This window comes from Mirounga leonina, unplaced genomic scaffold, assembly GCF_011800145.1.
Source record: "Mirounga leonina isolate KUSES-001 unplaced genomic scaffold, KU_Mleo_1.0 Mir_129, whole genome shotgun sequence".
NCBI classification, from domain to species: Eukaryota; Metazoa; Chordata; class Mammalia; order Carnivora; family Phocidae; genus Mirounga; species Mirounga leonina.
This window is the reverse complement of record NW_023270323.1, coordinates 68,026,817-68,040,154: the sequence shown is the minus strand read 5'-3', so window position 1 is coordinate 68,040,154 and position 13,338 is coordinate 68,026,817. Positions and strand designations below refer to the sequence as shown.

Genomic DNA, 13,338 nt, shown 5'->3' with positions numbered 1-13,338 from the left:
ATGAGCAGCTGTGTAAACTTTAATAGAAATCTCTTCACTGCCTAAGCTAGCTCAAGTTGGTTTCTGGGGGTCAAAACAATAATGGTCCCCAAGATGTCCGTGTGGGAATCCCTGGGACCTGTGAATATGTTACTTTCCTTGGTAAAAGGAGTTTTGCGGGTGTAATTAAGTTAAGGATCCTGAAATGGGAGATTATCCCAAATTATCTGGGCGGTTCAATGTAGTCACAGAGGTCCTTATAAGAGGGAGGCAGGACAGCCAGTCGGAGGCGAGGTGCTGATGGAAGCATGGTGGAAGGGAGGAGGAGTAGGGAGGGTGCTGGGGAGAGGGAGAGGAAGAGAGAGGGCTATCTGAAGATGTTACATGCTACACTCTTGGCTTCGATGATGCAGGAAGGGGCCAGGAGCCAAGGAATGCAGGCAGCCTCTAGAAGCCAGAAAAGGCAAGAAAACAGATCCATCCCTTGAGCTTTTAGAAGGAACCCCGTCCTGCCAACACCTTGACTTTAGGACTTCTGCCTCCAGAACCGTCAGATAATAAATCTGTGATGTGTTCAGTCACCAAGTTTGTGGTATTTTGTTAGAGTGCCAATAGGGAACTAATACAGTTTCTGGGCAGAGAGTTCCAGTTAAGACCAAGCCCATCTTGGGGCACCTGGGTGGTTTCATGGGTTAAGTGTCTGACTCTTGCTTTCTGCTCAGATCATGATCTCAGGGTTGTGAGATCAAACCCTACTTTAGGCTCAGCACTCAGTGTGGCGGGTGCTTCTTAGGATTCTCTCTCTCTCCTTCTCTCTCTGGACCTTCCCCCACCCCTGCCCTGTGTGCATGCACACACTCTCTCTCACTAAAATAAAATAAATAAATAAAAAAAATAAATTAAAAAGACACAGCCCATCTTTTAGATGAGGAAATTGAGGCTGGGGGAGATGAACTAGTTTTCCCAAGGTCACACAGGAAAGATGAAGGAAGCATCATCTCCCTCCCTCTTTTTACCAGCCAGCTGCAGGGAAGTGAGCTGACTGAAGACAGGTAAAGGTGGGGGCAGGATTGCAACCCTGGGCAGCGGGGGGTCGTGGGCCCAAGCGCTCTCCACTCCCCATGCAGCCTCTGGGAACAATGAGAAATGGGGTTTCACCAAAGGCAGGAGGCTCCAGCTGGGGAGCACTGAGCACCCCCCTGCCCCAAACCCCAGAGAGCTAACTGAACACAGTGATGCTTTTAGATGCTTACTTGCACCTTTGACTCTACTGCTCCCTAAAAACGGGAATCCGTTTTACTCCTCCCATGGGAAACTCAGTCAAACTGTGCTGGGTTTATTTCATAAAACAGAAGAGTCTCCTCCTTTTCAGACTCTCCAATATTTCTTCCTCTTGTGCTTGCTGCAAGGCTCGGAGAACTCCAGGTGGTGACATTTTTATCCCAAGGGAAATGGGAATGAAGCAGTCCGAGCTAAGGTTTTACAGAAGATGGGGCCAAACTCTCTCAACCGGCCCCTCAGTCCCTGGGGACAGCATAAGATTCAGATCAGCACTGCCTGCTTTCTCACCCAGCAGCCCCTAGTAGTGAGGACTATGCAAAGTTGAGCACCCAGGGTTTACATCAGACCAGACATGCATCCCTGGTGAATGGCTCCAGTAAACCTATGGGAGGTTTACTCTGCTTGTGTTGTGGTTGTTTTAAAGCCTCCTAAAAGGCCCACGTTCACCGTGTCTCTCTTCAAAGGTAATGACACCAATTACAATGTAGGTGTGGGGGGGGGCTGGGAGGAGGATTCCCAACACCAACAAGCAATGCTTGGACACCAGCTGAGTGTCCTACAGTTCAGCTCAATCCTGACACTGCCTGGAGAGAGCATCCCACAGCGTGAGAGCTCAGTCCCACAAGACTGCCCTCCGTCTCAGATGCCAACTGCAAGACTAGGTCGTTACCTGTGCTTCTGACCAACTGGCTTTAAGTCAGAGGGTCCCATGACCCCTCAATTGATTTGTTAGAGTGGCTCACGGAACTCAGGAAACCCGTTTACTTACTATGTTATCGATTTGTGACAAAGGATATATTAAAGGATATGAATCAACGGCCAGATGAAGAGATATGCAGGAAGAGGTCACAGGAGCTTTTGTCCCCGTGGAATTGGGGCATGTCACCCTTGTGGTGTGTGGCGGTGCCCACCTGCAAGTTCTCTGAGGCCTCTGCTTAGGGGTTTCTAAGAGGCTTCATTACCTAAACATGATTAATTAGATCATTGGCCATTGGTGATTGAGGCATCTCCAGCCCCTCTCCCCTCCCCAGAGGTCAGGGATGGGACTGAAAGTTTCAACCCTCAAATCATAAGGTTGGTTCCCCTGGCAATCAGCCCCCTCATCCTCAGGTGGGGTCCCAAAGCCACCTCATTAACATAACAAAAGACACTTTGGCTGCTCTCATCACTTAGGAAATTCCAAGAGTTTTAGGAGCCCTGTGTCAGAAATGAGACTGAGACCAAATAATATTTCTTTTTAGAAATCACAGTATCGCACGCTCCATGCCCCATCCTGGGTAAAGTCTCCTTCCCCTGTGCTCCCCAACTGTCCCCTGTCTGAGTGGTCGCCTTTCCCCCTGGAGGTGCGGTCCAGAAAGACGAGAGTGTGTTCATCATCCTGGTGTCTCTGGAGCTCAGCACCGTGGTAACTTGTGGTAGCCGCTCTATAAATGAGTGCGGGATCAACGTGTGAGCAGTAACAGCGCATCTTCTAAAAATGGAGCTCTGCTATGGACTGGATGTTTACGTCCCCCCACCCCCCAAAGTCATATATTGAAACCTGATCCCCCATGGGATGGTATCAGGAATGGGGCTTTTGGGGGGTGATGAGGTCAGGATGGTGGAGTTCTCATGAATCAGTGCTCTTGTACAGGAGGTTCGCGAAAGCTCCCCTGCCCCTTCTTCCACGTGAGGTTATAGAGAGGTGGGTGTCTATGAACTAGGGAGTGAGCTCTCAACAGACACCAGACCAGCTGGTGCTTTGGTCTTGCACCTGCAGCCTCCAGAACGGTGGGGAATAAATTTCTGTTGTTTCCAAGCTGCTCAGTCCGTGGTAATTCTGTTACAGCAGCCTGAATGGACAAAGACAAGCTCTTACTCAGCCACATAGGGTTCTAAGTACTTTACATGTATTATCTCTTTTGATGCTCTCAATAGTCCTATTAGCTATTATCTTATAAATGAGGAACCTGAGGCACAAAGAAGCTGAGTGATTGCCTGAGCCCACACCTTATAAGTGGCAGACCCAGGATTTGAACCCACGCATCCCACTCCTCCTCACTATCCTGTACGAGGATGACTATACATCTATTTCTAATTAGAATTGGAACTTGATTCTTTGGTGTCACTTTGGAATCATCAGACCTGAGCCAGCAACAAGGATCCCCTGAATCTGTAGGGTCTCCAGGGACTGGAGCTAAGACCTGCAAGGTATCCGGGATGGGCAGAGCACTCTCCCCCTCTCCCGTGGCCAGAGCTCACATGCTCCTTCCTCCCACCCAGGGAAGCCCCTCGAACTCCACCCCCACAGGTGGGCCACGTCTCCCTGCTTCCTCTGCCTTGGGTCTGGGATCCAGGTCTGCAGCCCGGATGGGTAAAGCTCAGGAGAACACAAAGGCCAGCATTACCCACCACCTAGCAACCTGGGATCTCATCAACCAGAGCTGTTGTAAATTGCAAGCCAAATTGGAAAAAGATTTAAGAGAATAAAAGAAGAAAGAGAACTCATATTTTTGAATACCTATTAAACACCAAGTAGTCCACATGCATTATTTCATTTCTTTTTTTCTTTTTTTTCCCCTAAAGCTTATTGTATATGTTTATCAGGGCAATGCATGCATATAGTATAAAGGGCTAAATAGTATTAAAAGAGAGGAAAACAGCACCTAGGAGCCCTCCTTTTCCCTCTCTCTGCACTCTGTTCTCTGGAAGCAGACACTAACAAGGCTTCCAGTTGTTTCTTCTGGTATTTGCCACCAGTAACAGGCTAGAATTCTGCTGTCTTGGTTATTTTCTTTTCTTTTCTTTTTTTTTTTAAAGATTTTATTTATTTATTTATTTGAGAGAGAGAATGAGAGAGAGAGAGAGAGCGCACATGAGAGGGGGGAGGGTCAGAGGGAGAAGCAGATTCCCTGCTGAGCAGGGAGCCCAATGTGGGACTCAATCCCGGGACTCCAGGATCATGACCTGAGCCGAAGGCAGTCGCTCAACCAACTGAGCCACCCAGGCACCCCTGTCTTGGTTATTTTCAAGATTGAGAATTATCTTCCCATCTGGGTAGATGAGGATTTTAGGTCTCATACACTCTCCCCCTTCCACTCCTCACATATCATTATATTACTTTTTTAATATAGTGAAATATATTCAACATTTTTGTTATTATGAGTACATATACTTCACTCCTGAGCAAAATAGACTATTATGATTAATGCCTACCCATACAACTTTTTGTTTTTCCTTGCATTAATAACTTGCTGCAGTTTTTTAAAGATTTGCTTAGCTTTCTTTGAATATTTGGCTAAGTCTTCCTACAACATCTAAAAGCTTTGTAAAACATTTGTGTGTAAGTGTGTGTGTGTGTGTGAAACACTTTCAGTGCAACTTTCCACATGGCCAAATGGATCAGAGAATCCAACAGTTTTATTTTCCCCTAGAGCTGCTCTTCTGAGACCTCAGTCCTCTTGTTCCAGCCTGGACTGAGCTGTTGTCTCGGCCAGTGGCATAGCTGGACTCCTTCCTTTTCCTTCTCCTTCCCTGGATTCCTCTATCCTAGATCCCTTTTATTCCCGCATCCTTGGCTTGCTCCCTTGTTTGGGTGGGGCGCTCTTCAAGGAACTTCCTAAGGAAAAGCACCTGGAAGACATACCAGTCTGGGTCCAACAGGAGACAGAAACCACACAGTAATTTAAGTAGGAGCTCAATATAAAAAGTTACTGCGCTATGACAGGAGAGTAACTCTAGAGTAACTCTAGAGAACTCCAGGGTGTCCTGAGGCTGGGAGAGAGCACCCAAGACGAGGACAACCTGGAAGGGGGGAACCCTTCCCCAGTTTGGGATCCAGACCTTGTCGGAGAAGGTATGGTGGTAGCTCACTGGTGGAGAAGCTCCCTGGGCTGCCCTGGCCAACGCTGGTCCACAGTTACTGCTCGAGCAGGAACAACCCTCCGCGGTACAGATGAGCCACAGGTGGGTGATGCTCAGAGGCAATGGGGGCGCCCATGCAGGTGTGAGGGCCAGAGCAGACGACGGTATTGGTCTCAGGAGGCTTGCAGGAAACAAATCTCTGGGCTGCAGGCAACGGTGGCCAATGGGCAGGATCCCAGGGAGAGTCAGGGTGAGCCGTGCCGGCCACAGGAAAACAGTCACTGGGCCTGGGCCAGGGTCATGGGGGGTTGTGGGGTCACTGTGATGTTACTGGGGCAGAGGAGCACCGGATGTCCTCACACAGCCATGTCACTGTTCACCTGCGCAACTGAAGCCAGAAACAAAGCAAAAACACAGCCACCAGAACCCGGAAGAGAAGCAGCCTCTTTCCTCCTACAAGGTGCCTCCAGCTCCCTCTATTGACGAAGCTTAACATTGTGCTCCCTGCGAAGGAGCAATGCTTCAGGAATCTGGGTCATCATTACTGCCCGGCAGGCACGGAAGAGTGACTTGGGAGGTGAGAGGCAGTAAATTGAGAACAGAAGGCAAATTTCCTAATATTCCATATGCCGGTCGATATTTGTATTCAGTTCTTGCACTGAGGAATAGTTGCAGTGGAATTTCTCAGAATTACGCATTGGCTTCCAGTATCATATTGCTGCCCAAGAGGTGTCCCATGACATTCTGATTCAAGTACTTTGTGTCTGGAATCACTTTTCCTCATTGGGAGCTTTTGGAATTTCTTCTGTTTCCTTGGTGTCCTGAAATTTCAAGCTGAGCTTTGGTAGGTGTCTTTCTCATGTAGTAAGGATTTCATTATTTCTTTGAAAATACCCTCCCCTCCATTATCTCTTTCTGGAACTCCCAATTGTTCAATATGAGCCTCCCAGGCATGTCTTTACTCTTCTTGTTCCTTCTCTCCCGCCACCCATTTCACTGTCTTTTTATTTTTGCTTTCTGGAAGGTTTCTTCATTTTTTACATTTCAACTCATTTCCTGATTTTTAGAAATCCTGTGATCATATTTTTTTATCTAAAGAGCTCTTCCTTACTCTAATTGCCCCTCCTTTACAAATAGCATGTTGTTCTTCTTTCATGGATGCAAACATCATCTTTTAATTCTGAGGAGATCAAGCCTCATCGAAGCTCTTTTTCTGCTGACTGCATTAGCCATTTCCTCTGAGGCTGTTCTTTCCCTCAGTTATCTTGGATTCCAACTTCCATGTAAGAGGCTTCCATAAAAAGTTTAGTAATCTTTTGCTGCACTTTCATATTGAAGATGGAGCACTGAGGGCTACTTGAAAGGGGGTCCGTTGGGTGCCATGCTCCTCTGGAGGATGACCAGATGGCCAACCCTCAATTTTACTGGAAGCCCACAAATGTGAGAATCTACAGGCCTTTTCTCTAGGATGGTTTAATTTCCCCAGAGAAGGTTCTCCAGTCTCCTATGTAGGGAGTCTAAGTCTAGCTGCTTGCCTTCTGGAGCTGAGCAGGAGAATGCACTTCTGGGGACCAGATAGAGGTGACCGTGGTCCACCGAATAGCTCAGTATACAAATTTTCACCTGAACCTGTTCTCAGACCCAAGCCTCATCCCAGCCTCTGTGAATCATATTTCCAAATTCAGAGTCTCTCTGGCTCAGTTAACCCAGCAATTTCCTCCCAACATCTCTTGTCTTTAAATAAGGGACAGCTAATTGCTTGCCTGTGCTGGCTGAGCTGGGAATCTGAAGTTCTAGGTCAATCATATTCCTCATCTCACTCTTGCCTCCATGATAACTGTTACCTCTAATCCCTGAGCCTTTCTGAGCTCTGCCATGGAATCTGCTTGGTTCTTGTTCTTCTCGCTCTGCAGGCACTTTGGTTCGAGCTTCTCCACTCTGCAAGGCCACATACTATTTCCCCATTTCTGTCCTGTCCTCATGTAGCGTGGCTTAAGGGCAGAGAGGCCTCCTGCCTTATCTGGAATAGGAGTATACTTCTGCTTTGTGTTTTCCTTATTGTTTCCTGGGTGGTTTCCAGTAGGAAAGGATTCAAAAGCCTTTATTCTGCCACCTTAAACCAGAAATCCATTTTTTCCATTTATTCATGGACATCTCAAAGAGGCAGGTATCAATATCCCCAGTGTACAGAAGGGGAAATTAAACTTGTGGCTGTAATTCAGTGAGACCATTTTCTTTCTTTTTTTTTTTATTATTTTTTTATTTTTATTTTTTTTATATATTATTTATTTATTTATTTGAGAGAGAGCATGAGAGGTGGGAGGGTCAGAGGGAGAAGCAGACTCCCCGCTGAGCAGGGAGCCCGATGCGGGACTCGATCCCGGGACTCCAGGATCATGACCTGAGCCGAAGGCAGTCGCTTAACCAACTGAGCCACCCAGGCGCCCCAGTGAGACCATTTTCTAAGCAGCTATCCTGAACTAGGAGGAGATTCAGGGTCCGAACAAACACAGATCGTTCTTGGCCCCAAGCAGGTTCACGTGGTAGATCTGATCATATAAGGAAGTCATTAGTTAGAGCGTGAAGACTACCATGATCAAGGAAGACAGTGTGTTATCTGTGACAGTCGTAGTGGGAGCCCCAGCTCCCGAGAGAGGAGGAGTGAAGGTCTTCTGGGAATGTAGAAGGTAGGAGATGGATGAAACATGCTCCTGCCGGATTACACGTCGTTGTGCCCCTGACCACCTCATCTCAACTTTCCAAGCTGCGCTGTCTGTTTTCATCTCCCAGGTGAGTCTGACTTCCCAGCATGCATCATGCCTGACACTGCCCAACTCATAAAGAAGGTTGTTCTTATGTTATCAAGGTCACATGCAAATAGGGAGAAGCAGTACTAGAAGCCTAACAGACCTAAGCACGAATCCTTCCTTGGCCACTTATTAGATGTGTGACCCTGAGCAAGTTACTGAATCTCTCTGAGCCTTTTTCCTCATCTGGAAGAAGGGAATGTGATAATAATGACCCCGTAAGATTCCCGTGGGGACTAGAGATCCTGTACAAAAGGCACCCCCTCTAGCGCAACACAGGTGCTTGCATGGCAAATGCTCAGGAAATAGTGGGCTTCATAATTCTCCCCCTTACCTTGAGTTCTTGATTTTTGGCCTTCTCAAGCGTGCACAGGGCCCGCTGGTGGGAGGCCTCGAGCTGGGCTTTCACGGCCTGGTTCTGCTGAATGGTCTCCTGGAGCTCGTGCTGCAGCTTCTCCCTTTCGTGGTCGGAGAGTTGCTTGAGCTCCTGCAGGTCCTCCCTGTAGCTGTTGGCGCACTGCTCCAGAGCCTGCTGCATCTGTGAGACCTGCCCCCCACGGCATCCTGCCCTCAGGCTGCGCCCTCTCCCCTCCCCCTTCCCTTCCTGGGGGGCTTGAAAACAAGTAAGTGCTCTGAACATCTCCTCAACCCAGCCAAGCCTCCTCTATCTGTGGGAACTCTGAGGGGGGAGGGCTGGAAACTTGAAAAACCTGGATGGCCGGTCTTCTGGGGTCTTCTCAGCTAGAGCCATGAATGCCAGGTGAGAGGGGCAGGAGGGTTGGGATGCAAGCCATCCAAGACACATTGAAGAGGGGACCACTAAGTCTTCCCTGACAACCCCATTGAGTATTACACCCACTCCCCATCACCAGACAGCCTCTCAATCCTTTTGACCTTGTTCTGTTTTTTTCTTTTTCCTGAAATCTGATCATCCTCTAATATACTATGTGCTTTACTTATTTCTCATGTCTAGTATTTCGGGTCTGTTCCCACTTCCTCTGCTATAATATAATGTAAGCACTGTAATGCAGGACTTTGCTTTGGTTTGTTCATTGATGTATCCCAAGAAGGTTCCTGGCTCATAGGAGGTGCGCATGAGCCACAGGAAGTATTAAATAAATGAATGAATATATAGAACTAAGAATCCCACCTTGCCCTGACCTGGAATGCCCTCCCCAGCCTGGACACGAATCAGGCCCTGTATGTATTCCAGTGTTGTCTGGAAAGAGGAGGAGGAGGCTGGGTTCCACCCAGCATGAGGGCACCTCCCCACCACGGCTGTCCTACCTGGGCCTGCAATCTGGCCTTCTGGCTTTGCCACTCCTCCTGCAGACGCTGGATTTCAGGTGCCTTCTCCTTCAGCAAAAAGTTCAATGGAGGTTGCAGGTCACCTCCCTCCTTGAGGGGCACTTCAATCCTTTGAAGATAGAGAGGCCAAAATCACAAAAGATCCAGGGCCGGGACCGACATGAGAGGGGAGCTCCCATGGCAGGGAGCGGGGTGAGAAGTGTCTTCCTTGGATTTAAGAAAGTAACCTGACACACAGCTCTAAGTGTTACTGCACCTGGGATACAATCAGGATTCAGCTGGAGCCCAATGGTTTTGGTGGATGCTTAATAAACGACTGGCTGTTAGAATGACTGAGAGCTTGGAGTTACTTATGGGGCCCTTGGGGGCCCTGAAAAAGAGGCCTCTCTGGTCTAATTTCATAACTCTTCCAGCAGATGAAAAAAAAATAATGAAATAATAATGTTTTACTTTAATACAGTACTTGACACTTTTCAAAGCAGGCTCATGCCTTTCTTTGACCGGCTGTCCCAGGAATACACAACAGGATCGCACACAGCCTTTACGGATATAGCACAAACGAGAAGATGCTGGTTTAAAGCTGCAGTAGTTTCTGTATTCAGGACAGATGCTCATGGAGGCCTTTAGAGGAGACCCTCTCTTACTTAATGCTGAACTTTCGAACCAGCTGAGAAATTCAAAAATAACTGGTTGAGATGGGGATTTTAAGTATTTGCTCTGTGTAGAGATGTAAAAGGATGCCACGCAGTGGGCATCTCTGCAGAGATTGCCGGAATGTCCGTGGCGTTTTCTTCCTATGCTTAACCATTTTTTTTTTTAAGATTTATTTATTTATTTGAGAGAGAGAGAGATTAAGAGCATGTGCGGTGGGGGGAGGGGCAGAGGGAGAAGGAGAGGGAAACTCAAGCTGACTGCACGCTGAGCACGGAGCCCAGGGCAGGGCTCAATCTCACGATGGTGCGATACATCCTGAGCCAAAACCAAGAGTCAGACGCATAACTGTGCCGCCCAGTGCCCCAGTGTATGCTTAACTTTTTACAAAACCATCAAATGGTTTTCTGAGGCGGTTGCACCATGTTGCGCTCCCACCAGCAATGTATGAGAGTTTCAGTTGCTCCACATCATCGCCAACATTTTGTGTTTTTAGTACTCTTAATTTTAGTCTTTCAGAGGGGTAGGAAATGGTATCTCTGTAATTTTAAGTTGCATTTCCCTGTTGACTCTGATGTGAAGTGCGTATTCATGTCCTAATGTGCCATTCATTATTTTTTTGCAAGTGTGTTCAAGCATTTTGTCCATTTAAAACTATATTTGTCTTTTCTATTATTGGTTTATAGCAATTCTTTATATACTGTGGATAGAGACTGGATAACTTCTCCCAGACTGTGACTTGTCTATTCATTTTCTTAGTAGTATTTTTTTTATAATGTTTTATTTATTTATTCATGAGAGTCAGAGAGAGAGAGAGAGGCAGAGGCAGAGGGAGAAGCAGGCCTCGCGCCGAGCAGGGAGCCCGATGCGGGACTCGATCCCAGGACCCCGGGATCATGACCTGAGCCGAAGGCAGACGCTTAACCATCTGAGCCACCCAGGCGCCCCAGTAGTATTTTTTTTTTTTAAGATTTTTATTTATTTATTTGAGAGAGAGAGAGCACATGAGAGGGAGGAGGGTCAGAGGGAGAAGCAGACCCCCCGCCGAGCAGGGAGCCCGATGCGGGACTCGATCCAGGGACTCCAAGATCATGACCTGAGCCGAAGGCAGTCGCTTAACCAACTGAGCCACCCAGGCGCCCCAGTAATATTTTTTTTAATGAGCAGATATTTTAATTTTGATGAAGACCAATTTATCAACTTTTTTCTTGGATGATTAGTGCTTTCATGTCCTAAAAAATCACTGTTTACCCCCAAATTGCAAAGAGGCTCTGCTATGCTTTATAGTTTTACAGTATATATTTCAGTTAGTTGTTGTACATGGGATGAAGTAAGAGTAGAAATTCATTTTTTTCATATGTTCATACAGTTCCAACACCATTTGTTGAAAAACTTTTCCTATCCCCATTGAATTGCTTGGCACTTCTAACAAAAATGAATCTAACATCTTTGCATGGGTCTATTTCTGAACACTCCATTATTTTTCATTGATCAATTTGTCTATCTGTACATTGATACCACATGATCTGTATTATTCTAGCTTCATAATGTCTTGAAATCAGGTAGCCTGAGTCCTCCAACTTTGCTCTTCAAGGTTCTTTTTTTTCTTTTTCTAAGTCCTTTGTTTTTCCACATCAATACTCAAAACAGCTTATTTCTTTCTACAAATAAGGCTGTTAGGATTGTGTTTGGGATTGAACTGAATCCATAGTTCAACTTAGAATAGATTAACATCGTAACAACTTTGAGTATTTCAATCATGATCATTCTGTCTGTAAATAAAGACATTTTTACTCTTTTTTTCTCATTTGTAGCTCTTTTTCTTGCTTTATAGGACAGGCCAGGACAGTGTTAAGTAGTGAGAGCAGAATGTTTGCCTTGTTCCCAATCTTAGGAAGAAAGTGTTCAACATTTCACCAGTAAGTATGTTTGCTGTAGTTTATCATAGATTATCTTTTTCAGGTTGAGAACTTCCTTTCTATTCAAGGATTTTTTTTTTTATCATAAAAGGATGTTAACTTTTTTTGGAATGCTTTTCTGCATCTACTGAGATGATTATTTACTTTTTCTCTTTATTTTTTAAAGTGGTGAATTCACATGAATGCTATTCACATGTTAAACCACCACACATTCCCGGGGAAATCCTACGTGATCATGATGTATTATCCTTTTTATATATCTTTTGATTTGATTTTCAAATATTTTGTGGAGGATTTTGCATTCTTGAGGAATATTCGTTTGTTATTTTCTTTTCTTTTAAATGTCTTCATTGGGTTTTGGTATCAGTTATGCTGATCTCAAAAAACAAATTGAGGGGTATTCTACACTCTTTTTTCTGAAAAAGCTTGTGTAAGATTACTATTATTTCTTCTTTAAAATAGTTGATAAGGGGCGCCTGGGTGGCTCAGTAGGTTAAGCATCCAACTCCCCCAATTTCAGCTCAGGTTATGATCGTAAGGTCCTGGGATGGAGCCCACATCAGGCTCTGCACTCAACAGGGAGTCTGCTTGGGATTCTCTCTCTCTCTCTCTCTCCCCCTTTGCCCCTCCCCCTGCTCATGCTCTCTCTCTCTCTCAAATAAATAAATAAATCTTTGAAAATAACATAATATAGTTGATAAAATTCACTGATGACATCAACTGAGACTGGAGTTCTCCTTTAGAGAATGTTTTGATTAAATATTCATTTTGTCATAGTTATAGATATAATTTTCTGGAACTAATTTTTGGTTTTCTTAATTTTTTATTAGCCTATTTTCTGTTTCATGGAGTTCTGCTCTTATATTCCTTTCTCTTCTTCCTCCTTGGCTCCAACTTACATGCATGTTAGACCATTTGATTTTTTCCCATGTGTCACTGAGGATCTCTCCATTAAATTTTTTTTCCCTTCATTCTCTGGATAAGACAGTTTCTGTTAATCTGTCTTCAAGTGATTATTTTTTCTTCCATGGTCTCCAGTTTGCTATTAAACACACCAATGAGACTTCCATTTTGAATACTGTACTTTACAATTTCAGAATTTCCCTTTGTTTCAAGGTTTTTGTTTCTCTGCTGAATTCCCTATATGTTCACTGATTATAACCGTCTCTCCTTTATGTCCTTGAACATAGCTCTTATAATTGTTCCAAAGTCCTTGTCTGCTAATTCCAACATCAAGGTCATTTGAGGGTTTGTTTCTATTGGCTGATATTCTTTCTTGATTACAGGTCACATTTTTCTGCTTCTTTGCATTCTCATGATGTTTTCATTGTATGATGCATATTGTGGATAATATAATATAATATAGGTGGATAATAGAGAGTCTAGATTATGGTTGATTTTTATTCTGCCAAGCATCTAAACTACGGAAGGCCTTTTCTGATCCTTTCGGGTTTGAGTTTGTCTTTTGTTAGAGCAGGTGCATTTCAATGTTGTCTTCTGTTCTAGGGTATGGCCTTTAGCCTATAGGATGTGTTTCTTACCCATGAAGT

The 13,338-nt window shown here is 45.3% G+C and overlaps 1 protein-coding gene across 1 annotated transcript in view; it reads right to left on the bottom strand.

The window, feature by feature from the left end:
- Nucleotides 1-13,338, bottom strand: part of FAM184B (family with sequence similarity 184 member B) — a 138,230-nt gene that overhangs the window by 15,518 nt on the left and 109,374 nt on the right. The window contains exons 9-10 of the mRNA XM_035005239.1: nucleotides 9,198-9,327; nucleotides 8,245-8,457 (exon numbers count right to left, since the gene is read on the bottom strand). Coding sequence (XP_034861130.1) covers nucleotides 8,245-8,457; nucleotides 9,198-9,327 — 343 coding nt within the window. The remainder of the gene's footprint in view (nucleotides 1-8,244; nucleotides 8,458-9,197; nucleotides 9,328-13,338) is intronic.